The sequence below is a fragment of the Aythya ferina genome (genome assembly GCF_964211825.1).
Source record: "Aythya ferina genome assembly, contig: HAP1_SCAFFOLD_134, whole genome shotgun sequence".
Lineage (NCBI taxonomy): Eukaryota > Metazoa > Chordata > Aves > Anseriformes > Anatidae > Aythya > Aythya ferina.
The window spans coordinates 303,319-330,892 of NW_028181391.1; the positions used below are offsets into that span (position 1 = coordinate 303,319).

General features: G+C 41.1%; 1 protein-coding gene and 2 long non-coding RNA genes across 4 annotated transcripts; all 3 read left to right on the forward strand.

Moving 5' to 3' along the window:
- Positions 1–3,825: 3,825 nt before the first annotated feature.
- LOC311428756 lies at positions 3,826–6,980 on the forward strand. Its single transcript, XR_014687856.1, has 3 exons — positions 3,826–3,989; positions 5,495–5,699; positions 6,846–6,980. It is a non-coding gene; the product is annotated as an uncharacterized lncRNA (long non-coding RNA).
- A 1,690-nt stretch (positions 6,981–8,670) lies between these two features.
- Positions 8,671–10,980, forward strand: LOC311428755. Of its 2 annotated transcripts, none has more exons than XR_014687854.1 (3): positions 8,671–8,788; positions 9,840–9,886; positions 10,885–10,980. It is a non-coding gene; the product is annotated as an uncharacterized lncRNA (long non-coding RNA). The 2 variants fall into 2 exon arrangements; XR_014687855.1 differs by having other exon boundaries at positions 10,820–10,956.
- A 4,529-nt stretch (positions 10,981–15,509) lies between these two features.
- Positions 15,510–27,251, forward strand: LOC311428754 (ubiquitin carboxyl-terminal hydrolase 42-like; the record flags this gene model as incomplete). The annotated part of the gene is made up of 17 exons (XM_084540053.1): positions 15,510–15,550; positions 16,777–16,868; positions 18,471–18,708; positions 19,447–19,647; positions 20,240–20,350; positions 20,507–20,609; positions 20,814–20,881; positions 21,038–21,108; positions 21,640–21,722; positions 22,641–22,752; positions 23,130–23,270; positions 23,465–23,565; positions 24,029–24,170; positions 24,851–25,132; positions 25,931–26,019; positions 26,554–26,611; positions 27,195–27,251. Exons 3-17 carry the CDS (start codon positions 18,480–18,482, stop codon positions 27,249–27,251), a joined length of 1,848 nt encoding a protein of 615 aa, XP_084396179.1. The 5' UTR covers positions 15,510–15,550; positions 16,777–16,868; positions 18,471–18,479.
- Positions 27,252–27,574: the final 323 nt, after the last annotated feature.

Below are 27,574 nucleotides of genomic sequence, written 5' to 3' on the forward strand. Positions count from 1 at the left end.
GGGCATCTTCCTCGAGAGTATAGTTTTTGATGAGGAGTCTGCTTCAGCTGCATAAGCGCAGGATATCAGGCAGTGAGCAACATGAAACTTCCCTGAAGAGCGGTAGCACTTTGAATTCCCTGTTAAGCTGTTTGGTTTTGGCATTACAAATTCTTTAAATGTTGCATGTTGTAAACCTGGGCCTTGACCGATGTAACGTTTGATTTTTGTTTGTTAGGATACTGTGGTGCAGATATCAAATCTTTATGTACTGAAGCTGCGCTGTGCTCTCTACGCCGATGCTATCCTCAGATTTATGCAAGTAGGGAGAAGTTGCTACTAGACGTTAATTCTATTAAAATAAAAGCAAAGGACTTTTTCATGGCTATGAAGAAGGTTGTTCCAGCTTCAAACCGGATCAAGGCTTCACCCGTATAAGCACTATCACCCATTTTCAAGCCACTTTTTAAAAGATCAGTAGAGAATATTTTACAAGTTGTGCAGAAGATCTTCCCGCATGCACAGCTTGCGCTAAAGAAGGACCGACAGCAAGGTATAACCACAGCATCCACTTCTTTATAATTCTGCTAAAGCAAAAACTTGCGGTTTGTGCAATCAACTTAAACCTTTCAGACATAATGGTGGTAGAATTTTATTATTTCCATGTGCATGTCTTTTTTTTGGGCAAGTCTGGAATACAACGCATAGGTTTTATTGTGGATTTGAAACTGAAATGCCAAATGGAAGCTCTGAATGACTCAATACACAGTAAAGGATGATGCGTTCTCTACTGAAGCATCCTGCTTCTGACGGCAGCTAAGATAATTAGCATTTGTAGAGGTTGACTTGAGGTTTGAAGTATAAGGCACCTATTTTTCTTTAAAAAATCAAAACTCAGATCTTTGGAGGGGAAGCATTTCTAGGTCAATGTTTCTAATTCCTTTCTGAAGAATGTCAGGACCAGGATACAAGTGTAACTGGTCTAAGCTAAATATTGTTTTAGCTATCATCATTTTTAACCAGTCTCCTAATTTAAATGTTTGTGGATCGTACTATACACGTGAGATCAATTAGCATTGATATTTACTAGATGAATGGAATTCTGTGGCCATCACATCCTTTATCCCCGTGCTTTCATTGTGGGAACCTCCTCCAGAAAGAAATGGTCTTGTTTGTTTTTGTTTTATTTTAGCTATTTAGCAACTGCAGAAATTGTTCGTAATCTTCTTTATTCTAAGGGGGAGAAAAAAATCACCAAGAGTAGCGTACCTTACACGTACACATCAGTGGGACTTAGTACAGCTTTGTAGGGCCTTGTGCCATCTCCTTAGATCTGTGGTGGGCTGAACTCTAGGAAATAGCTTTCAGTGTGTGCTCTCAAATGAAGAAAGGGTTTTGGCACTGATTTAGAAGCTGTATTAATGGAAGAGAAAGAGACCAAGGCTATTCAGGAAAGTTAACAAACCTCTTTTGCCTTTCAGAGCATTTCAATCCTATTTTACAAGATGATATGTTTGACAGTGATGACGTTGCATCCTTGGTTTCTGGAGATGAATTAAAAGATGGAATGCCTAACGGACCAGAGAAAAAATGCCTCTGTTTCAGCAGGTAAAGAAAGATAGATCCCTGTTACGTTTAAATTCTCAGGTCTGCTGAGTCTTTGTAAACAGTTCCAGCTGTTAAAAGTGCGAGGGGTGGTAGACGAAGGGGCAACATCAAGTTTGTGTGTTGAAGGGGTGCTTGGTATTCACAAGAAGAAAGGGTGGAGGGACTAAAGTTGTAATGAAGTTGCTCTGAATGACCAAATTGAAAAGCCCAGGCTTCTCTTCGTAAGCCAAAGTGATCCGTAGACTACCAGAACACGTTGACTTAATCCATGGCATTCTTTGAAAGACTCAAGACCACATAAATGTGCTGTCTGTCCTTTTAGCTAAAAATACCCCAGCTTTATGGGTTTGTGTTGCCACCTTTTGCCCTTCTGTTTTCCAGGATTGTTAAACCAGTAGTGAATTATGTAGCAGAAAGAAAACCGAGAAAGGGCTTGTTAAAACACCTTGAGAAAAAATTGAATGGTGTCTTTATTTGTTAAGCCACCAAGTTGTGTTAATCTTGTGATATTTTAGTATGGAAGTCATGCAAGCCCACAGTTGGAAAGTTAGATCATGTTGTCACAGCTGGATCAGTTATTTTTCTCAGTTTCTATTGCTGTGCTGTCCAGAAGATTTTCTGTGCTTTAGAGCAAGGCTAAGTCTCTAGCATCTTTGATTTAAGCCAGCAAAGGTACAGCCTGATTGTAGTGGGGAAACAAATGCTCCTCACCAATTTATTTTTAAATAAAAATAAATTTATAATAAAGTAAATAATAAATATATAATAAATAATAAATTTATAATAAAGTAAAGCAAGATTGCAGGGATATTAATTTGCAGTCTTGGTTTAGTAAAGAATAGGAAACACAAGGGAAGAAGGTGAAACAATTGGAATGACTGAATAACTTAACTGGAAATCTTACATGTATTTAATGTACCGCTGCCATTTGAATTATTTGGGGAGGGAAGAGAAAGTCTATAGGAAAATTACTTGGAACATCTGTGTGTCTATTCAGCACCTCATTTATAAACTTGTTTTCTTAACTCCTGTTCTAGGAGTGCTTTCTGTGAACCAACATCATGCCAGCCCCGTCTGCTAATAGTAGGAAAAGAAGGGTACAGCCAGGTTTCTTACGTGGCACCCGCGGTGTTGCATGCTTTGGAGAAGTTTCCCGTTCACACCCTGGACCTTTCTGTTCTGCTTACAAACGTTGCATCGCCAGAAGAAATCTGCGGACAGGTACCTTTTTTCTTTTTCTTCTCATCGGATTCACTGACTGTATGTAAAGGATCAATGGAGTTGCAAGTAAGGTGAACAAAATTCATTGGTAATGGAGGTGGCCTTGTTTTAATGTGCTGGGATGTTTGCTTCTGTCTGAAAATCCCCTTTTGTTTTAGACAGCACCACAAACAATCTGGATGTTGTACATGTCGACATTTTCCATACCCAGTTTTACAGTGAGGCTGTTGCTAGCAGCTCAGGAAGCTGGGCGGTGTTGCTAATGAACATCTCTTTGTGGAAAGAAATGCTGCTCATGTCACTGGGATCCAGAAAGTAGTTCTCATTGCCTCCTAAGACTGTGTGCTCCCAGTAGATGGCTCTGTATCAGACTGCATGTCGGCTACTTTTTGTAGCCTTCTTCTAAATTATATTAGTAAGGCAACCAAGGTTTGGGGCTTCTGTTTATTTTGTTTTCGCACGGACGTACACAACTTGTGCTGTTGCAGTATGTGCAATAAAAGCATTAACATTCAGAAAACACTTCATTTGCACGGTGATGTGGTTTTAACTAGAAAAAATGAACAGATTTGGTGTTTTTACTTTTAGGCAGGAAATCCATTTTCTTGTTTGGCATCACTACCTTAAAATATTTTTACTTTTCGTGGAAACATTTGAGAGCCATACAAGTAAGGACAGACATGTTACACGACTGAATACTGATGTGTCCCTTAAGAGGGACATTTCCTTTCTTTGTTATGCGATGATTGTGGCTGTGGCCATATAGCTACGGTGTCTAGCCACTGCCTGAATATATCCTTCCCATCTTCTGACTAGAGTTCTCCGAGTACTGATAATCTGAAAGGGTGCACAGAGAAATTCCTTATGTGAAAGGATGCTTGCCACTCTGTTCACGCAGTTTCATTTCATGGGGCAGTCAGATGGCTATGTAGCTATGTATTAAGAGGTTCTTGTACGTGTTTTAGTTTTCTTACGCAAGCTTTCCTTTTCACTAGCTGATCCGAAATGCTCAGAAGACAGCACCAAGCACAATTTATGTCCCAGATATCCATTTATGGTGGGACAACGCTGGACCTGCCTTGAAACTTACTTTTCTAACTCTACTACGTAACATTCCAGCATTTTCGCCAGTTTTGCTGCTTGCTACGTCTGATGTACGTCACTCAGATCTCCCAGAAGAGGTATTTGTCAATACTTTTCTTACTATTTCTTCAGTGTCTTGTAATTTATATATGCTTTCAGCATCAAAATGCTGTGCTTTCTTAAATGCATGCTGTTATTACTCAGGCACCCTAACAAATCACTTAAAATTTGCTTAGAGAAAAAGAATACTGTGAAAGCATCTGCTTCAGGTTTTTTCTGAGTCAAGCAAGTGACTTTCACCCCCTTCTCACACATGCAAATAATAAATTAATACAATAATTCTGGTGGCTACAAAGTGGTTCAGTCAAGAATATGAAGTGCTTGAAATGACAAGAGGATGTTCTTACTGAAGAGATTTCTTCTGACAGTCTGCCATTCCATGCTATGTTGGGTAAACTGCTAATAATGCGATTTAGTAGAGAATTGAAACACTTTGATTAAAAAAAATAAATAAATAAATCAGTTTCTTTCTTCATATAGGCCAAAGCTTTCCAAGCTGGAAAGCTGAGTTCCAATTTCTGCTAAAGTAACTTTGGAATCGAATTCTAGTTGTATTCCTAAATAAACTGTAGTAAAAGTACGTGCAGAACTTCATTGACTTCTGAGAGTTTACATTAAGGGAAGGTGCCCAAAACAGGACCACGCTGTTGTCATTCTGATGATTTGGTCTCAGTCATTGGGGGAAGAGAACGGGTCTTACCTAGACGTGTTTATTATCAACTGCTTTGAAAGTGCTTGAGTTCCCACAGAAGTTTTTGTACAGGCTGTAAATTCCTTCTAAAATAAGTAGTGAAATTCCTTACCTACCTTTTAATACTAGAACTTGAAAATGGAGGAAGACGTAGAGGTACTAGCTACTTCAGACACCTTTTGGGAGAGAAATAAAAACTCAGCAAAAAGCCCTCACTTGTCTGCTGAAGCCTTTCTCTTCCCTCGATAGCCATAAAGGTTCTAAGTAAAGGCTGCAGCAAGGCAAGTAAATACAAAGGAGGCGCTGTTGGATGTGGTGAAAGCCATTACTTTATCAGTGTAGCGTACAATCCCTTCAGCGAGCATTAATTCTATAGGTGATTCTTAAAGGTGATATTTGAATTTGCTGTGCCAGCCTTTGAAAATGTAGCCTTTTAAGGCCAGGAAGATAACTTTTTTCAGTTTGTGTTCTTCAGGTTATTATTAATTTGAAAAGGTACTCGTCTTTTTGGAATAGAAGATGAGTTTTTTGTGGCCTTAAATCTGAAATGTCTCTCGTCCTTCTGCTTTAGATCCAAAAATTATTTAATAAGGAATTTGGAGAAGTGTGCAATATTGAGTTGCCTGGTAGGGCAGAGAGAGCATCTTTTTTTGAGGACCTAATTCTAAATGAAGTGGCTAAGCCTCCTGTAAAGAAAAGAGGTGAGGAGGATATGAGAAGTACATCTAAAACTTTCCTATCGAAGTTACTAGCTCGTTGGGCTTTGCTTTGGTGGTCATTTTCTGTCAGTAATTTGTCATATGCTTGTATTTGAGTACTGTAAATTGGCTAATTTTTCCTGATTAATTGAAGTTGATTGGACATTGGAAGTCGTGCCTGTAGCACCACCAGCTGAGCCTCAGAAGCCACAAGAATGATCCCCACAAAAGTAGGGATGTTGGAGGAGGAAGAGGAGGATACCTTGCGTGACCTTAGAATTTTCTTGAGGGACGTTACTCACAGACTTGCCACTGACAGACGTTTCAGGGAATTTGCAAAGCCCGTTGACCCACAGAAGGTAAAGTAGTGCTGATCTGTGTGTGTCTGTAACTTCTCAGTGTTCGTATTTCTCAGCGTTTTGGGTGAGGTTCAACTTCGTTTTTAGGGCTGCACTGTAAGGATTTTGCAAGAAGCAGAGGCAGTGCTTTTACTTCTGCTGACTCTCAAATGTCTCTTATGGGATTATTCGCTGAAAGCCCTGGTTTCATTCTAAAAAGCCAGTCCAAATGCCAACACAGTTTGCTCGTGAAAAGGCTTTGATATGTAGGCGTGTCACAGCACTGAAAAGCACAGAGATCTTTCCTTATAATTACAAACAGTATTTACAGGACTACTTTAATGAAGTCTGAAGCCCTTTATTGGACTGTCAGTTCCTGTGGGAACAGGAATAAGAGCAGCAGTTTGTAAAAATAAGTTTTGAGATCCTGTTCTCTGTTTCATCTGGAACTCCTCAATAGGAATCAACCATAAGTGCAGTGTGTTTTCTTTTTCCTCCAATTGGCTGCTTAGATGCCTTTTTCTCCTTAATTTATGAGATAAGCCTAAACTAGGGGCGTATATTTCAAAGACAGATGTAACTTGAATATACCTGCGGATCAGCAAAGTCCTCTTCTTGTGGGCATTCACTGGCTTTTCTTCCCCTTTTCTCCTAGGTTCTTGAGCTGTGAAAAATCTAGACAGATACATATGTCCTCATCTGAACTGGTCATTAGTCTCCTCTTCTGGTCTGAGGGAAGAAATGAGCACCTCAGGGCCCAGTTATCTCATTCTAAAGTAGATGCCTGCAATAGGTGCTTCACAGGTGCAATTCATGCACCTTTTCCTCAATGTCGACAACGAAGAGAATGCCGGATGGCTTGCTCAGCTTTCACTGTTGTGATTTTCTGAAGCAAAGTGAAATGAATCTCCCACCCTCAGTGTTTCTTCTCTACCATGCATGTGCTTCTGACCTCCCTACTTCTTGTTGTCCTCTCCTAGCCGCTCTAATGAAAAATGAAAGAGCCCTTCCATTTTTGAGAAGCAAACTGGTTAATTTCAGCAACTTCTGATGCATCGCAAATGTTCAGGGTTTTTAGGAAGTCGTTTATTTAAAGTTTTCAGAATAATTTTGGTAGACAGTGTGCAAGGTTATGAAAACCTCTGAATGCTTGTATTTGATCTGCAGGTACCTGACTATGCCACAAGGATTAAAGAGCCGATGGATCTTTCAACAGTTCTGACTCAAATTGACTCGTGCCAGTACCTCGCTGCAGGAGACTAGCTGAAGGACATCGATCTAATCTGTAACAATGCCTTAGAGTACTACCCGGATCAAAGATCTACAGGTGAGGATGTGCTTTTTAGCCCTAGTTTAAAAAATCTGTCAAATGTATAGATGGAGAAATGCTGTGTGCGGACAATAGACTTCGGATGGATTAGATGATTTTGGACGTCCAGACTGTAAATATTTTATCATTTTGCTACTTGGGCATGGAATTGTGATATAAGTGTTCCCAAGGAACTAGTGCTTTTGTTTTAATTAACTTCGATGTTGTTATGCTGAAAATATTCACTGAGAGAACCTTTCGGAACCAACCTGTGAAGAAAGCAATTTTTTTCTGTGATCAAAACAGTTTCATTGGTTGGTAGACAACATTCAGTTAAAGTCTGTAAAATTTCAGATCGTCACAGCGCCTATGTTTTGCAAGACACTGCATATTCAATGGTGAGGAACGAAATGGATACAGAGTTTGGACGACTTTGTGAACAAATTAAAGAATCTCGTGAGAAAAGAGGTACGTGGTTTAACGCTAAGGATTTGAAGACTTGTCTCTGCATTTGTAACTGAAAATGCACGACGAAGATCTTTGGTATCTATTCTTTCTTGCAAGGTCGCACCTCTGCAGCGTGTGCTCCATGCGACAGCTCCAAGTCACCACAGCAGAACCCTGCTACTGAAGACGAGAAACCAGATGAAGAGAGTAATGAAAATGAGGAGATGCCAGCGGCACCTGTAGATGCCAGTACACCCATTTCTAATGGCAAGTTGCATTTTATTCAGCTGCTCTTGTCGTTAATACCTTCTCTGTTCTTGAGGCGCAACAGGTGTCTCTGATGCCTGGCTCTTTATGGCAGAGGTAGTTTGTTTTCAAATTGACTTCCAAATGGGAGAGAGAAATCCAGAGGTCATTCATTCAATATAGCGATGAATTAAAGTTCAAAGAAAGTTGGTTCATTTGATGTACTCTTACTGGAACTTCATTTTGTAAACAGAACGACCCCCCACTCAAGAATATCACAGCTTCCCTCCCATACTAAAAATGATAGTACTCACCCTTGTAGGAGCAGCAATGTGAAGAAGGTCAAGGGCAGTAAGAAGGGTTCAAAGCTTTGATATAACAAGCCTTACACTTTTTTTGACAGAGCTCCTAATAAGCATCTTTATCAAGGTCTGGAGATGGGAGAAAAACTCAAACTAGATTTTAATTCTAGGATGTATAATGTCAAGCTTGACTGTTCCTCTGAACAGTCAATTGAATTTAATTTTTTTTAATTTAAATTAATTAGTTTAGTTTTTTTAATTTAAATTCAATTGAATTTAAAGTTTTGAATTTAAATTCCAATTGAATTTATTGAAAAAAATTCCAATTGAATTTAAAGTTTTTGTTGTTGTTTTTCACGAAACACTAAGTTTATGTGAAAGGTTTTGCTGCAATATCTTTTTGCCAAGGATATTAAGCTTAAGTTATCCACAAGAAAATGGTGGGGAGAGGGAAGCTTTAGTTTTGAAAGCTTTTTTTTTTTTTTTTTTTTTTTTTTTTTCTCTCCAGGTTTTTCTTGAGCACAGCAGCGTTTCAGTGTCTGCCTGCCATTAGTTGCCCCACTACCAAGTCAGGAGGGTCAATTAAACTTGCGTGAGGCAGAATTTCTTTATCTGAATCTACGTGGTTCACATAAATATATTCTTGTTTCCTTCTTTCCCTAGGATTATTCTTCTCCCAGTATTGAATGTTTCAACGGACACCGTTTAAGATCAATGAGCAAAAGCATCCTGCGGTGTTCAGTCTCCAGCTTTGAAGAAAGTATGGCGATACTGAGGGGAAATGTCAAGAGGAGATGCTTTTCAAGGTACTGTATTTCTATATGTTCAATCTCTGTTCGATTTGTAGATTGAAAAGCAAGAGAGAAAGCATGTGCAGTGAGTTGTGGCCTGATAAACCTCCGGCTAAAATCAGCAGAGGCCTATGAGCATGCTGATGGTGTACCAGTACCTTAAAACTAGAGTCCCTCTTCTCAGTGAAAATCTCCCGCTTTTCTAAAAAAAACTGTTTTTTTTTTCCCAACCCCTTTGAGGTGTTCTTGTGGTTTAACCCGGCCGGCAGCTAAACACCACACAGCCCTTCTGCAACCCTCCCACCTCCCTCTCTGGAATGGGGGAGAGAAATGGGAAAGTGAAGCCCACGAGTTGAGATAAAGACAGTTTATTAAGACAGGAAAATAATAATGATGATGATGATGATAGTACTGCTACTAGTAATGTGTACAAAACAAGTGATGTACAATGCAGTTGCTCACTACCCGCTGACCAGTGCCCAGCGTAACCCCTAGCAGCCCGGCTGCCCCGCCCTATCCATGGTGCAGCGTGTTGCCATAAGGCATAGAATTCTTTGGCCAGTTGGGGTCAGCCATCCTGAGTCTGTCCCCTCGCAGCTGTTGCTGTGCGCCGATTCTGATCGCCAGTAGGACAGTGAGACACCGAAAGGTCCTTGGCTTGTTGTAAGTACTGCTCTGCAGCAATTGAAACATCGGGGTGGTATCAGCACTCTTCTAAACATCCTTTCACACATTCTAAGCCAAAACATAGCAACCTACCCACTACTAGGAGGAGAACTAACTCTGTCCTAATTGAAACCAGGACATGTATCTTTTCCACTTGGGTGCTATTGCTCATAATTTTGAGAATTCAACATGAGCAAGCTAGGAAATGTGGGTACATACAGAACCGCGTGTATATGGCACGCAACAGACTTGGGATCTGGATCCTGCGTGAGGCCTACAGGCTTCTCTTTGTATACCATAGAGCACTGGCTTGTAAACATGGTGAAATTTCCCATCCTTGATGGGTCTAATACAACAAGTCTTTTCTCCCTTCTCTGCCCTGTCCTCTTTCTTAATGTAGGCAGTTGAGAAAGCCAAAATTGGAACGAAAAAAAGAATATAACACAGGTAAGTGGCTGTAAGTCCCCGGGATACCTATTTACGCTGGTTACTGAAGAGGATGGCACTTGGTCACTCCATCGCTTTCATTTGGCCCCAAAGCCTTCTGTAGTCATCTGAATTCACTCCTCAGTGACTTTTCTGTGAAGAGAGGTAGGTGCAAATAGGAGATTTTATGAATTCCTTGGGGAGGGAGCAGTGTAAATTGCAGCTTGGTAGGCACAAAGCAAACTGTTCTAATTGTGCAAAGTAAATCGATACTTGATAAGTTCAAACTTAGTTTTATAGCTGGCAACCACAAAAGTAAACCTTAGCTGTGATCCTACCAGCACAGTGGTGTAGCTCTTCCCTTCCCCTTGTCCTCTTGTCTCTTTTAATGACAGTGCAAGCAACAAACCTGTGCCAAAGGGTGCTGTATGGTAAACAATGGGCAGGCTTTTTTCTAAAAAGCACGAGTTTGAGTTATGTGGTGTTTGGGTGTTTCTCTTGAAACGATTCTTACCTCCTTGAGCTGTTAGATCATAATGCAGGAAATGGAAGTGCTGCATGCATAAACAGAGTAATCAAACATACACCTCTTAGGAAGAGGCTTGCAATGTCATAGTGTTTGTTTTGAGCACTGTTAGATACAGTTTGACATGAATGGAGTGAAAACACCTTAGAGAAAGGTGTTGATTGTTCTCACTTTTCCAAGACAGAAATAAGTGGAGTAGATTTCCCTCCTGCATGGAACAAAAGTTGCACGTTTGTTTTTGTCTGGCTAGCTTTCAGTCTCTTTAAAAATTTCCCTACAGGTCCCAGTTTTAAGTAGACAGTTTAAACGTGCAGAGCGATAAAGAAGTGGAATGCAGTGGTTGTGACAACAACTTCTGATCTGAAATGTAAAGAAAACTCAATCCACTTCAGGGTGCCTTTTTTGTTTGTCTGTTTCCATTTTACAAGAGCAACGGTGAAATAAGGAGAATCCCATCTTCACTGTTTCAAAATCCTTTGTTTCTGCGTATCAGTCACCAGAACACTGAGGAGTAGAGCTGGTGCAAAAACTGTGAGACGAGTCCACGGAGAAAACAGGGACTTGGAGCTGCGCCGCAGCTGTAGAATCGGACACAGTCAGTACTCGACTACTAACTCGTCCATTCTATTTGACAAACTTATGACAAAGTAAGTCATCTTTTCTTGCAGACCTCTTAGAATGATCTTTCTTAGCAAGCCTTTGCACTATGGCATGATGTTGGCCTCGACTTGCTCTTTATTTTGACAGCAAAGAGTTATGGCTGCTCCTGGCATTTCCTTCATGTTTACAGGGAGACACCGTTACCTGGCTAGATAAACAGATTTTCTTGAAGGTGCTATTTCAGCATATAAGAATTGATTTAAAAAACAACAACAACAACAACAACAAAAGTGCTTCATGGCTTACTAGTTTTGTAATCTCACATTTCTCCAGGAATACTTGATTTGCTGCATTTCACCATTACACTCGTCAGCGCCACTGATTCTGGTTTATCACTATTTGCATTGCAAATCTCCTTGTCCAAAGCTTAAACTGATGTATGCACTGCTTGAAAACAAAACCTGAAGTTGCAGAGCAGAAGACTCAAGTCATTATGTTAGCAGCTGTGTAACCATACTGCTTTCCAAGCATAAGATGTCCAGCTTATTTTGTTTCTATGAAGAGTTTAAATGGCTCCCGTTAAGCAAAGATGTCCCCACACTGATACTTACTATTAAGCAAGGATTCCACCTCCTTTGGCTGAGGTCTGCTCCCTTACTCATATTCGAACATTCATCCAAGTAGCCTGCAATTCCACCCTCTCGGGGGAAAGTCCATAGAATAGAAAAGGTTCCTCCAGTCTCTTCCTCAGCCTTTTTTTTTGAAGCATGCAATAAAGCAAAACATTCACAGGCTGCCCTTCCATGCAAAACAAGGCAAATTAGTAAGACAGGAGCCACAAAACTGATTGTCCTTTAAAGTTAAAATGAGATTTGAAATAGATCGAGTTAGCAAGTGTTGTAAGTCTGTAGCTAAGTCTGGTTTTGCCAATGCAGCACAATTCCCTATCACGTAGCCAGAGCTGCTTCTGTAGCTCCAAGAAGCAAAACTGCTTTGAAAAAATACTGTGTCATCAAAGCATTCGTTGGCTCAGTAGGCACGGCTCAGGTTCAACAAGTTTGTGAAAAAATGAGTACTAACAGAAGCAGCAGGGTCCAAAGAAACACTTAAGGGGCTTTACCTTGAGTGTTATGCACACTGTCAATAGAAAAGCACTGTAACAGAATCTGCCACGGCAGTCTGCATGTTACTGAAAGACCATCGGAGTAGGACTGCAGCAAGATCGTTCCGAAGTTACAAAAAAAACATATGGGGGTGGGAGTTTAGTTGCGTTAGATAACACAATCTTAGATAAAGATTTTGGTCTTAACGTAAAAGTAAGGATGTCTACTGATCTCTTCAACTCCAACAACTGAAGCCCAAGTCTGAAAAATCGCCTTTAAGAATGCAAAGAAAATATTTAACTCTTCTGTATGTTCATACTTTGCTATCAAGCAAAGGAATGAATGCTGATGCCTTAACTATGTAGGGCTGTAGCTTACAGAGAGACTACACCTTCCTGTTTTTTTCCCTTTAAAAACGTTAAATGCACGTGAAATTATTTCGGGGTGTTTTCACATGCAAAGCCTAATGCAGTGCATGCAAGCCCTGTCATCTTCTTCCTCTAGTAGTGTCGCATTAAGGGGTGTAGCCAATTGACCGTCACGGGTCCCGTCAGATTCAGGGTGCTGAACTATCACGGTCACGGACTCACCAACAACGCAGTACGGCCTCGCTCTAGTCGCGTTCAAGGAGAACTCTCACAGCTAGGAAGAATGCAATTAAGTGCAATTTCTTACGGCGACAGGTACACAGGTTCTTTGGATTGTCAGTGATAAATTCACTGTCTGCAAAAGCAAGCTAGCATGCATGAAATGCACAGGCACACAGCCTAGGTATTAAGACATTAAAAAGCATCAAAACTCTCCAGATTTCTAAGATTCCACAGAGACGCCTGGTATAAGCAAGCGTTCAGATCTTACCCCACGGCGTCCCAATGGAGTGGGGGTGGGGGAGTGAGAGGCTCAGCCTGTCGAGTGATGTCAGAAGGAATCCTTCCTGATAGTATCTTCCCTAACATCCCCTTTCTCTTAAAGCAATTGATATTATTTTCTATCTTTAAGGTGGAGCTTGAGTGACTCTAGTCATGCATATCTTGGTTGTGCTTGGTAGAAATGATCTCACTTGCGTTTAAAGGTACAGGCTCTGAGAAATTCCAAGGGCGTGCTCAGTGAGGGGTGGTTGCACCTTGGAGGCGGGTAGCTTTTGGGATGGAGGTGTGCTTATGATGCCTAGTCGCTTAAGGCGATTACTCCACAAGTAGTAACTTAGTGTTGATTTAACTACAGCATATCTAAAACATAAGAAGGATGTTAGTATGGAAGAAGCCGATGAAACCAGTCCTTAAATCTTACTACTTATTGTGCGTGAGCAGACTGGCGTGAGTTTTAGCTATACTGGCAAATATCAAACCACACCTGTGTCGTCCCAGAGCTGGGAAAAAAAAAAAAAAAACAAAACCAAGGAAATGTTGAAGCAAATAGGGAGGCCTGTAGCTTGTGCAGTCTTTTAGCTGAGAAAATAAAGGAGAGAGACAGGTAGCCTTGAGCTAGCAGAAGCAAGGAAGAGAAGGGCTAAAAGGGAAAAAACAGGAAGGAGAACACGAGCTCCAGACTGACCTATAGTAACCTTTTTCTCATTAAGGGTCATTAGCACATTAAAAATCACACCTGTCAAAATGCTAATCTATGCTAATGTGGGATTCGTTGTGTGTCCCCCCTCTCCTGTTCCCCCTCCCCCCCGGTATTCCTCTGTAATGCACAAGCTCAGTGGAGATAAGTTAGATGAGCTGTAATAACCAATCCAAAGGAGCCAAAGAGAGAGTTTTCACAAGTTTCCTGTGTATAAATGACGGCGATTTGAGTCAGAGGTGTGCTTGCTTTGCGAAAGATGGCCAAGTACCTGACTCTGCAGAGTTCTATAAGTAATTATATAATTAAAAGACCTTCATGTGCATTCCGACTCTGGGTGCTTATTGGCGTGGTGCACTCTGCACGAACCTGCGGACAACATCTGTACTCAGTGTCATGCCTACAGACAACCCTTTACTGTTGGGACCTGCATATTTTTCTGTGCATTCAACACAACCCCTTTGGCACAACTAGTTAACCACGTAGCTGCCAGTCCACCACTCAGTTGCACTTGTGAAGAGGAAAAGCTATTTCCATCTACTGTAGGAGCACATCCTCTAAATGCAAGCTTCACTCACCTGGTCATTTACTGCAGGACAAGATTTGAAAACTGTTGTTGAGTTCTGGGTTTCCTGCTTACAGGAAAAATTAAGTGCTAGATCACCCTCTACTCCGCTTTGTCTGCTGCATTTAATGGAGATTAAACTGATTTCGTTTGCTCCTCCGTTTATGGACAATGAGCTGAAGGAACAGGTACAGCACATTAGCCTGGAATGCCTTCCCTCCCAACCAAAGTAAACTGGAGCTGTAACTAACACAAGCAAAAGCAAGGCTTCTGTGTTTTCAGCTGAATAAAGTTCCAACAAAATCATCCTCTGGGATTTGAAGCTTACTTCACATGACATGCCAACGACTCTTTTCCCTCTATTGTAAAGCGGATCCCTGCTGTTAGTTGCTCTAGAAGCAAAGGAATCGTCGGTTTGGTTACCAAATAGCCGCTTCTGCAAATGAGAAGTGTTGTGTTCTCTCTTCCCTTTGAATGACTCCACACTTCTCATCAGCTACTGGATTGCTGACCTAGAATCAGAGAACATCCCAAGGTGGAAAGGACTCCCAATAATCACCAAGTCCAACTGGTGGCTCCACACAGGACCACCCCAAAGTGAGACCCGATGTCTGAGAGCATTGTTCAACACTTGTTGACCTCCGTCAGGCTCGGTGCCATGAGCAGTGCCCTGGGCAGCTGTCTCAGTAGCCAGCCACCCCCTCAGCGCAGCACCTGAGGCGCACGGGGCTCGGCGGGGCAGCCCGGGAGGGGAGGACGGCAGGGCGAAGTGGCAGCTCCCTCAGAGCCGTCTCCCCGCCGCCTCGGCCGCATGTCGTGGCTTTTTCGTGTCGGGGCTTTTTCATGTCGTGCCCTCAGGCTCTCACCGTGGGTGAGATGCTGCTCCCCAGCGCGGACCCCTTGCGCGCGGGGCCTGTCCGCGGTGGCGGCGGGAGGGAAACCCCAACCCCAAAGCCCTCCCGGCAGGGAGAGCTCGGGGTGAGGGCCGATCCGGCACCGACAGTAAACACACGCCGGAGGAAACGCTCTGGTTTTAGCCATGAGCAGCGCGGCCAGGTTCAAAAGGCGTCACGCTGGAGCTCCGAGTTCGGCGGCGTTCCGAGGCCGTTGTGGCGGTTGTGGAGACGGCCCCGGCTGAGGTGGCTGCTGCTGTCGCTGCTGTCCCCTCTGTCCCTGCTGTTGCCGCTGTTGCCGCTGTTCCCGGACCTTGGAGACCGCCAGCGGCTCCCTGTGCCAGGCCCTGTGGCCCCGGGGAGCTGCCCGCCGCCTCGTCGGCCAGCCCGGCAGCAATCCTGCCAGCACAGAATAGCCCACTGCATTTCAGGGTAAAGTGACGATTAATTTCTATTTCCTGGCCTGGGTGCTGCTTTCTTCTTTAAGGAAGCTTCAAGGTTAAAGGTTCAACTCAGTTATGTCAGGGTTCAACTCCGTTTCGTGAAGGGGCTCTTGTACGAAAGCTTAAGCTGGGATTGACTCTCTGCTAAGCGGAGGCCAAACGTGGACCTACTGAGAAACAGGTCCTAAGTGATAACATTTTCTAAAGAGACTGCTAAACACATCTGAAGAGTGCTGCTGCAGAACTCTGAATGGGGGGATAGCAACTGTCTTAACTGATCTGGAATCTTGAATTTACTTTTCAATGGACAAGAGGTGTGTCTCTCAAGGCAAACAAAGAGAGGAGTAACACCCTCTCTTGTCACTCATGTCAACATAAATTTATGCTCAGAGCGTAGGTGTAGGAACAGCATCGGTATGCATATGGAACATCGGGAGAGGAAGCTCTATCGGTATTTACAGTTTTTCTACTACCTTGTCAGAGAGACGTCATCTCCAAATGAGAAATGGATGTATTTTGAAACAGTGGTGGTGGATCGGATTTCTTCTTTGTAGTGTTAATATTTGCTCTTGAATCGTACTTAATACCTGGTAACACCTCAATCAGTTGTCAAAAATAAACTTAAAAATGTGTAAGGCTTATCTCATTGGTCAGTATAAAGATCAAGGTCTTCCCTTCCCTTCCCTTCCCTTCCCTTCCCTTCCCTTCCCTTCCCTTCCCTTCCCTTCCCTTCCCTTCCCTTCCCTTCCCTTCCCTTCCCTTCCCTTCCCTTCCCTTCCCTTCCCTTCCCTTCCCTTCCCTTCCCTTCCCTTCCCTTCCCTTCCCTTCCCTTCCCTTCCCTTCCCTTCCCTTCCCTTCCCTTCCCTTCCCTTTTTTTCTCCTTTCCTTTCCTTTCCTTTCCTTTCCTTTCCTTTCCTTTCCTTTCCTTTCCTTTCCTTTCCTTTCCTTTCCTTTCCTTTCCTTTCCTTTCCTTTCCTTTCCTTTCCTTTCCTTTCCTTTCCTTTCCTTTCCTTTCCTTTCCTTTCCTTTCCTTTCCTTTCCTTTCCTTTCCTTTCCTTTCCTTTCCTTTCCTTTCCTTTCCTTTCCTTTCCTTTCCTTTCCCCCCAGTATTGTTTTTCTGTTCTCCTTCTCACTGCAGTCTTGATTTTGTTTCTCGTCCCTTAAGTATGTTTCCAATGTGTTGCTGAAACATTTTCCCTTTCAATCCTACAAAAGGAGCTGTCACTGGTGAAGATCAGAGCTTATCCCTGAGCCCAGGCGCTGTCACCTTAGTCTTCCAATCGGACAAGGACGACTTCATTTCTCATGTAAATGCATTTGTCAGGTTTGCGTATTGTTTTTTCAGGAATGGAAAGTGTGTATAGAATGGATTTAAAATCAATTTTAAATGTAAAACGTCAAGGCAAAAAAAGTTCTAATTACAACCTCTGCACACAATTTGCCAGCTGTGGGACTAGGAGTTTTCTTATTTACTGTGTTTTGTTTAACGTGTCTGAAGTTTAATGGATAGCAATCAAGGCGTGCTAGAAATCTGAAAGCACTTTATGCTTTGTTCTCTCCGTCGTTTTGGTATAACAAACTAGCTTATGTTTTAAACGCTCCATGAGGTTAGTGGTTTCCCTAAAGGTAACAAGTCCCTGTGTGCTACAGTAAGACAGTAACAAAACATGAAGTATAGAAGTTCATCCTGTCATTATTCAGCTTCTGCCTATGGACACACAGCTATGCTTATTTAAAGCGGTATCACCTTGAAACCTAATCAGCATTTTAAAAAGGACTTTGTAGCAGTTATTGGCTTTTGTCCTGGAGGGCTGAGGTTTGTTTTGTTTTGTTTTACATTCAGCATTTCCGTTTCTAGCTTACATTCCCCTGTTGTTTTGCATGAGGAAAACGTGCAGCTTTACAAAGTAGAACGGAAAGAGCTGCTTTTTAGTCTAACTTTTCAGTTTGTTGTAGGAGTTTTAAATGTGGTAGGAGTAAAACAGCAGAAGTACTGCTGCCAAAGTTATATTGAAACTCGTCTTTCTTGGAGAAGCAGAAGAAGCCCAGGGAGAAATAAATTTGCAAACATGCTCTTCATGCTCTCCTTTCCCAAGATTTCTCTGAGATATAGACCATCCTCTGTGGGTTTTGAGGTATATGGTTCCCAGGAGTGAAAAGGAGGGCCAAACATCTCTCCTCTTGGATCTCAACATGCTAGGGCTTTAGTGTACTGCCACTTACGGCTCCGCTTTTTCACCTGGAAAAAGCGACCACATGATGTAGACTGAGGAGCCCTCAGAAATTAACTTGCTATCACCAAGTGACGCCCATGAAAGGTGTATTTAAAAGCTAGGCTCATTATAGAATCACAACAAACCCCTCATGACTGGTGCAGTAGACAGTGAGGTAGAGGGCGAGCCCTGGAAAGACAGAAGAAAAGTAGCAGTGAGTTCTGGGTACCTTTGTGCAGACGAAACAGAAAAACACAGGCAGTGAAGTAATAGTGTTCCGTTGCTCATGTCAGCAATAGATAATTGCAACAATTATCTATTAGATCATAGGTACTAATTAACAGATAATTGCGCAACTCCGGAAATCAATAAATAACTGATTCCCCTCAGAGAATGTCTTCTACATTTTTATATTAAAAAGACTCCAGAGTTGTAATGGATTAAAATCCTACGGAAGGGAAAGAAATGGCATCAGCCACTAGTTCTGCAGAAGCGAAAAGTAATACTGATAGAGTTTAGATGGAAATTTTCACTTTGTGTGTTTAGTTTGGGGATTCTTTTTAAATCATTCATACCAGCGATTTAGTTCTTAAGGCTGTTTCTTTGAGATTAAGTGACAGGACTTCTGCTACTCTTTTCTTCTTGGAATGCTTCTTGATATTCTTACGTCAACCAGAACTTCTGTCTCTGTCGCAGATGTGAACAATGACCGTAGCTAAGAAGCCCAAATCTTCAAAGCCTAAAAAGCCCTCTTCAAGGCGGTCTGGCAAATCCAAGAAACCAAGTACTAAAATACTGATGTCACGCACCGCAAACTGGGGCCGGATAGTGCCTGCAGAAGATTCAAGCCAAGTCTCTGTGGCCCAAGGACGTGGAGGTGGTATTTACTGTAGATCATCTGAAAAATCTAAGGCTTTTGCCCCAAGAGATCTAAGTAAGTGTGCGTTTTATCCTGCCTCCATTTTCTTCAAAGCAAAAGTAGAAAATGCAGTTCTTACTTGTTGCACTGATAGAGAAGGGGACTACTGTGAACAAAGACTTGAAAAGCGAATCCCCTAAGGCAACTGAAGTGACTGATGTTACAGAAATTAATTTTGATATATTTACAGTCAACAGAGAAATATGGGGAGCTTTTTGTAATGCACAGATTCCTCCATGTCTTTTCTGTTTTGCAAAGAAAAGTGTTTGATGGTTGCTATTCACAGCTTCCATTCTTCACAGGTTTTTTGAATGATAACATTGCTCAGGAAAAAATCTGGTATCTGTAGGGGTACCGTCATTCCTAGTTCCTAGTTTTTACGTGTTTACCGTATAATTTCAAGTCTAAGTTTGTGGTTTAAGTTATAATAAGGAAAAAAACAGTAGTTGAGTTAATCAGGTTAAAGATTATAGATGGAGAGGAACTTGGCATTAGGTGCTACAAACAGAATGGCAGTTAGCCTTGCCTTAGAAAAATTAAAATGGTTGACTAAAGTTGTTTGTTTTTTTTTCCCCAAAACATTGTGTTGACCAGCCAATTTGAATTTGGTGGTATTAAAGCTGTCTGCAATAAGTTTTTCTGGTTTGGATTGTAGCTAGCTCCTCTAGGTGCTCCTGCAGAATAGTATTTTTTTAAATACCTTTCTTCGAAACAAACAAACAAGATCTCTTTTTAAATTTAACTTTCTTGCAGTCGTTAATGATGGAATTGCTCCACCACAGAGCATTCTTTTTCCACCTGAGAAGATTTGTATGGATTGGCGAGAAACACAAAGTGTTGGAGTTGGCCTGTACAATCTTGGCAACACATGTTTTCTTAATGCTACTCTACAGTGTTTGACCTACACACCCCCACTTGCCAATTACATGCTTTCTCTTGAGCACAGCCAGTCATGTGAGTACTTTCTAACAGTATTTTGAATCTGTTGGATAGCTCTGAAGGTGAAAGAACAGCAGTGATTCTGTGAGATAAGCTTATTTGCCTGATTTTACCTGTAGCAGCTGGCTTTGAGCACCGTATTAGCAGTGGGCTCCGAATAGCATATGGAGTGCAATTAATGCACCATGTTTTATTTATTTAGTTATTTGTTTGTTTGTTTGTTTGTTTGTTTATTAAAGGATCATTTATTGCTTCATGGGAATAATGAAGTGCATTGGACAGTAATGCATTTAGTAGTAATTTTGGAGAGTAATACATTTTGCAGCCTGTGGAGTTCACATTCCTGTCAGCCTTTACAACTGCGACTTTGCAGTAGTCTTTTAGATTTCTCATCACAAAATGCATTTGAATACAGGCTTAGTGGATATTTTTCTTCTGTAAAGTTGTGTGAAATGAAATGTTACAAGACTGTTGGGACATTGGCATCTTGGGAGAATAGAATGTAGCAAGGAGAGTGGATATTGTATCTGTAGTTTAAATTGTACTTAGATGTTTGTAGTTATGGATATTTCGCTGGACTGGGATGCTTTGTTCTTTCACTCTTCAGGTCGTGAACAAGAGTTTTGCATGATGTGCACGATGGAGACTCACATTAACCAGGCCCTGCGTTGCACTGTTGATGCCATCAAGCCTACGCATGTTATCAGTAATCTCAGTCGTAAGTGGCTTCAGATGTGTTTCTTTTCGATAGCTTGTAATCTTCAAATAATTATTTGATGTGTATAAGTGGTTTTAACACTCAAATGAAGAGAGATTTTAGAAATACAAGATTGATTTCATTTTTAAATGGGGTCAATACTATCATCTTATTTAGGAATAGGACAACATTTCCATTTTGGCAGTCAAGAAGACGCACACGAGTTCTTGCGCTATACTGTTGATGCTATGCAGGAAGCGTGCTTGAACGGAAGCACCGAGTAAGCATAAACAAGTTCACTTTCATACATTCTCTAGCACCTTCTAGTCCTTTATTTACTCTCAGAAATGATCTCTAGCACTTTTTAGTGCCTTATTTACTATCAGCAACGAAAGTCTACATCATCCTTGGTTTTCATCAAACTCTTTGAAGAGTTAACTCTGTGCCTTAAATCTTCTGAGGTCTGATTATAATTTATTTCCAGATTGGACAGATCTTCTCAAGCTACCACCATCATTCATCAAATATTTGGAGGATTTCTAAGATCGAGAGGTACTTGAAAAAATATTCCTGTCCTTAGAACTGATCTGTGTCTTTTGTCGGTAGTAAAGCAGTCTGTAGTTTGTCTAAAGTAGTATCTGTCAACAACTTGAATTTGGACAGTTAGTCTCCTTCACATAATGTTAAGCATTTATATTTTGCTTCCAGTGAAGTGCTTGAATTGCAAAGCAGTTTCGGATACGTATGAGGCATTTCTTGATATCACTTTGGATATAAAGGTAAGATGTTTTCTAAATATAATTCATGATGTTTAAGTACATGCATAACTTTCTAAATTAAACTTGTTTAACTTAAAAAACCAAACCACATATAATGTTAAAACATAAGAGCTTGGTGGTGCTAAGGAAGTGGATTGGACTTTGTCCTTCCGTGGAACCCATGTAAATAGTCTCCACATTTGCATTGGGTTTAAGGGGAAGGAATTCTCTTTCTGCAAAAATGATAATGCTGTCATACTTCTTTGTTGTTCTACCTCAATATACATCTAATTGTTAGACTGATGAATTTGTCCCCAGTATTGATGACAAAGCACACTATAGATGCTGTCTAGGCTACTGGAAAAGTATTTGTTCCAAAGTCAAATGCCTTCCAGGTGAGGTCAATGCTGAGCATGCTCTTTCTGCCTCCTTCTTCACAGTGCTCCTAGTAGATCGCTTGAGTATGTTAGTAAGATTCTCTTATAAACTACTAGTATGTCTCTGGAATTTTGAATTACGGTGACTTTACGCTCTTCTTTCTCGCTGCTCTAGGCGGTTTCGTCTGTTAGCAGAGCTCTGGAACTCTTTGTGAAACCTGAAGAGCTGGATGGAGAGAATTGCTATAAATGTAGCGAGTAAGATTTTGACGGATTAGGTCTTAATCCTAGATGTCAGTTTTCTATGTTGCATGACTCTGTTGGACTACCTCTAAACTTTGGATCTACTTACAAGTTTTGTGGAAGTTTATAAAAGACTTGGATTTTTGTTTCTTTGGAGGGGGGAAGTCTTGTTCATAGGCATTCCCTATGGGTTTGCAATTCTCTGGCTTGTATTTTGCCATCAGAATTCAAAAAGAGCTACTTTTGTTCTTTCTATTTATTAGCTCTCGACAGTACTTTTCTTGATGTAAACTGCCCAGTTTCCGTTGTTCTCTGGGCTAGTGGCTAATTTTCACTGCTTATGCCGTAGGTCCTACCTTGGAGCGGGCAATGTGTCAAACTGAACTATTTTGTTTCAAAGGATGGCAGATGGTTTCAGTGTCTTTCCAGACAAGCTCAGTACATGAAGACTTCCTACTGTTAAATGTCTCCCTCCAGTAGAATGACCATGTGCTTCTGTTGTATTTTTGATGTTGATAGTCGACCTATGTCGGAGATTATTTGCAATTTCTAGTCCTGGGGACCAAGTCTCTCTCGTTCCGCTTTCAGTATTTGTATTTCCCTTGAAAGCTGAAAGAATGTTTCCAGGATTGGAGTTCAAATAGCCACTTTTGTAGACCAAGAAATGGTACCTTGCCATCCAACCTGGTAATACCCTTTCGTGAGAGATTCCTGTTCCCACTATGCTCTGAGTTGTTGGGAAAATTGACCTTCTTCTCTGTATTAACAAACCTGACACGCAGTGCATGGGTTTATGAAAAGAAAAAAGACCAACCTATTATGCAAGTAAATATCATTCAAATAGCATAGGCATGCGTGAGACATTAAAAGGAGTTTGTTTTGGGGGCGAAAAAAGAAGATGCCTTCAAACACTTATCTCTGCTTGTTTTTAAGGTGTAAAAAGATGGTTCCTGCGTCCAAGAGATTTACCATACACCGTTCTTCCCAGGTTCTCACAATATCACTGAAAAGATTTGCAGATTTCACAGGTGGAAAGATCAACAAGGTATATTTACCACTGTAATGCAACTATATCATTGTGTAATGGGACATCCCCCAAAGCTGAAAGTTGTTAATATTTTCAGACAATAATTGTAGACTAACGACTATGGCTTATTCTTTCTCTTAATATCAATAAAGTTCCCGCTTGACAAGAAGCATATGCTTTCCTCTGAGAAGGCTGATTCATCAGGAAACAGTTCTCCGCAACTTCTAGTCTTAACCATTGTTTATGGGAAGACTTATTTGTAGTGAATCAAGAAATATATTCTAGAAATATATTCTAGAAATAAATTCTAGTCTGTGTTTTTTGGAAGTGTTTTTCTCTGGCTAGTCCACGAAGTACTCTGGGATAATTTTTCTGTCTTCTTGGTGTCTCTTTAGGAGGTGAAATATCCGGAGTATTTGGACCTGAGAGCCTACATGTCGCAGTCAATGGGAGAACCACTGCTCTATGCCTTATATGCGGTGCTGGTACATCACGGTGTCAGCTGTCACTCAGGACACTATATATGCTATGTAAAGGTAGAAGTCAACAGCATTTCTAACAGGGTAAAGGTTGTGCTGGCAAACCAATTAAAGCATGACTAGCAGCTACTGTTTCTAGGGAAAAAGATTTCATTATATTTTTATTTGACGTGTGTGTATTTTGTTCCTATCCGTGATTTCATTTGGAAAACGTGCAATTCACCTAAAGAAATCGTTGTCTTTATTTGCAGGCTGGTAATGGACTTTGGTATCAGATGAATGATGCTAAAGTAGTGCGTACTGACATTAAAAGAGTTCTTGGTCAGCAAGCTTACATACTTTTTTATATCAGGTAATAACAAATCTTAAAATGTGTTCAGAAGAGATTTACTTTCCCGTTATTGATATTTTTCTGTTTTGCAAGTGTTTTTCTTGCTATCCGGGGAGAAGATTATTATTTGTCTAATTCAGTTCTGTCTAACCTGAAATTCTCTGTGTCGTTTATTATCTTTTGTTGCTTGGCCTTAAACTGCAGCACTTGTGTAAATTGCTATCTATGTGTTATCTGTAGCTGGCTAATTTAGAGAAGGAGAGAAATGAAGGTCATCTGTGGTGTAAGAATGAATTATTGCTGTGCAAGTGATAGTCTTAGTAGGAAGACTGTTCTCTACTTTTCAGTTTGTAGTCTTGGCGAAGCCTTCTGTAGAGAAGGCTTCCATATCGTATGAGCTGTTCCTCTAAAATTATAGGATGGGATTTAATCCAAGAGTAGGCTGAAAGAAAAACTAAACTACGATCACTGCTCTTTTCTGAAGGCGCTATGATTTGACACTTGGAGAACGTGCGTTTTACTTGCCAGCACCATCTTATCCCTGTTCATTCCCTCCTGGTCAGCAGGGGGCTAATAGTAAGCAGGCTGGATTTATGGGACCACGACTTCTTCCTCATATGATTAAGGTAATTCAGGGAAGCGGGAGGGCAGATAACGGCACCAAACTGCTAGTGGGTTTGGGGTTTGGTGTGGGGTTTTTTGTTTGGTTTTCGGCATCTTAGTTTTGTTTTCCTTCCCACGCTGCAGCTTTCTTCACAGCCCTCATGCTACAGCCAGAGTCATTCAAACAGTGGTTACTGCTAAATTGTGCAGCCATGCGACTCCATTACTTTATACCTCCAAGACAGCTTTCTAAAGCACAGAGAGCTACGCTCTTTGACAATTTAAGCAGAGTGTACTAATCCTCAAATCATTTAAAAGAGGACTTGTTTTTCCTATTCTCGTCACTTTAGCTAAGACAGGGAAAACTAATTGTCTTATTCCTGAGCACCAGAACAATTATTTCAGGCTTTTCAGGGTATGTTTAAAGGGAAAAATAAATATATTTGGGAATAGCAGCAGGTAATGTTAAGTTGCTTGGCTGGTTTTCAAAGATGATGTTAATTTGATACCAATCTGCAGTAAACCAAAAGCAGGAATTGAATACGCTTATTGGACTTGCATTTATCCTTAAAGGGCAGTGTGTTTTTCTTTTTAGGTGTTAATACCATTTGTAGAAACACTCAGTAGGAGAGTTTTGTGCTTCAAAATGTTACATGCAGTGTTTGCGTTAATCCATCTTGCAATTTCTTCTTTTTAAATACAGAATTCAAGCCGTTTAAATGGAAATGGATCCATAAAAGAGGACGCAAAGACCACTGGTGTCACCCTAAAAAGGCCATCTTCAGCACCACCAATGGCCTGTGTTCAAAACCAGGCAATTACCAGGCCTTCAATGACTGATACGTCAAGAAAACAGAAGATCACCATCAGTATTCACAATAAATTGCCTGCTCGTCAGACTGTGTCACAGCCTGACTGTCTTAGCAGTGCTGTGGAGGATGAAGATCTCTACCAGGCTGTTCCTTCATCCACAATTACAAATTCGGTAATGCAAATGAAGCAAATGCAAACAAACAAAAAAGTTTCTGATTAAATTTTTGTGGAGCCAACAGTGAATGAAAATCCTAAACTCAGCTCTGATAACACAGTCCCTTATGGTGCAGAATCTTCAGGAAAATCTGAGGAGGAGTCAAAGGGCTTATCTCAAAGGAATTGCAATGCAATGTCCTCTAATGGAATTTTGGTTGGAAAGGTAGTCCGTACATTGCAGCATTCCAACTCTTCCTGTCAGAATGCTGACAAAGGAAGATCCCAGCATGAGCTGCCAAAAACAGATTCACTAAATGGTGCTATTAGGTTAGTTACTGAATCTAAAGAAAACGGACTGAAACTTGATGATTCCACTTGCCGAGTTGAACCTGTTAAACCTTCTGAGATACTCTTTTCTAAAACAAATGGATCGCTTGAAACATAGATTTGCTCCATCGAGAATTTCTCACCTACGATGTATCCGGAAGTGTTTATTGTGTTCCTAATTCAGGTGAAATACTGAGAAAACACAGCACAAATGTGATCATAAGACTTTGTCGTATTATCCCATTAGAATTTGCAGACCTGAGCTTACATTAGAACTTGTCAACTTAAGCTCAGCTGAGATAAAAATTCCTAATTTCATAAAGTAGATTTTGGGGGGTGAGTTGGGGTTATCTTTGAAGTGTAGATAATGCATACAACTCACAGCGGTCTTGCTTACTATTTAATGGAGACATTCTGACAAGACTAGTCCTCAGTACTACTACAAATAGTATTTTTTTGTCTGCTGACTTGTGCGTTTTAATTGCAGATGCCTGGAGCTATGCCTTCAGTCAATCGAGAAGTCATCACGGAGTCCCTCACAGCCAGCCAGCTGAACAGCTTGTCAGAGGAAATGAGGTAAAATGAGCACAGTCTTATTAAGACAAGACTTTATGGAAGTTCATTACAGTTTTATCTGTCTACTAATAGTACTTAATGGAAGGATTTAAATTAGTACAATTCCATACTGTGTGTCCAGTGTCACGAACAGAACTAATGATCGGCACTGAGCATATCACTCTGATGCAGGTTGGTGCCTCAAGGAGAACTTGTGTTCCTTTATAGAATGTTTTTCCGTTTTTCTCCACTGTCTGGAGAAACATTGGCTGTTCCCCACTCGCCCTTATGCCTTTTTTCTCAGAGCAGCAGGTGGAAGGAGACAGATGCGTTTGCTTTTTTAGTGCAATGGCTTCAGAAGCAAGAGGGGAAAAAACACTTTCTCTGGGAGCTGGAGAAGGTGTCCTAATCACAGGAGAGGTTTCTAAATGGCATATCTTTGCGAGCGGTCCTGTAGTCTGGAGGTTTTTGTTTGTTTGTTTGCCTTTGGAAGGTTTTACTCTTAATATTCACGTCCTTCAGCAGAAGTGAGAAATGGGTTTTTATTTTATGCAGTGTTGCGGAACCTCTGAAATCTCCTGGGAATGATGAATACCTTGCCCAGTACCAATGTGTATTCTAATCAGTACAAGATTTAATATACATACAATTAGCATCCAAAGGGTAGCTATGCCCTGATATGCTTCAAGTTCTTTTAAGCTTAACTTTCGGATCTCCAGAAGTAGACTCAACCTTCCAGGTTCCTGTTACGGGTCCCTTTAGTCGTGATGCATGTGTCCACCCCTTTTCCACCGTTCTTCTAGCCGTCTCTTTCGTAGTTCAGTAAAGTCCACCTGTATTCTCTCAAATGGTCGATATGCAATTCGTCTTCCTCCAGCAGGTGCTTGCCTAATCACCTTCTTATTCACCTTTTGACATGTTAAGCATCCTTGGACGGTTTGTTTGGCTATCTCATATATTCCTACAGACCCATAAAATTTTAGAAATTGATCACTCAATGCTTTTGTTCCCCAGTGGGTTTGTAGGTGTAGCTGTAAAAGTAGACACCTAGTTTGTTCCTTTGGCAGTATTTCTCTTCCATCAGGCAGAATCCATTTTCCTTCTTTCAGTTCTGCTCCTATGGTCTTTATAATTTTTATTTCTGCTTCTGTATACTTTTTCTCTTGTGTCCCTTTTCCGTTATCCGTTTCTTGTAGGGTGAGGACTACATCATGCTTCCTAAGAGCTGCTTCCCTAGCTTCTCTATCCACTAGGTTATTCCCTCTTATGTGGAAGGCAGTTCCCTTTTGATGTCCTCTGACATGTACCACAGCAATCTCCCTAGGTCCTCTCAGTGCCTGCAATATTTGAGTAACTAAAGTTTGGTGAATCAGCCCTTTTCCCTGTGTGCCTATGAGTCCCCTTTCTTCCCAAATTTTCCCAAATGGGTGGACTATTCCATAAGCATATTTAGAGTCTGTATAAATAGTGCCACTTTTTCCTTTCAATAGTTCTAGGGCTCGTAATAATGCATAAAGTTCACGTGCTTGAGCGGACCAGGCAGCGCTGAGTGGTCCTGACTCTATTAGGACCATAT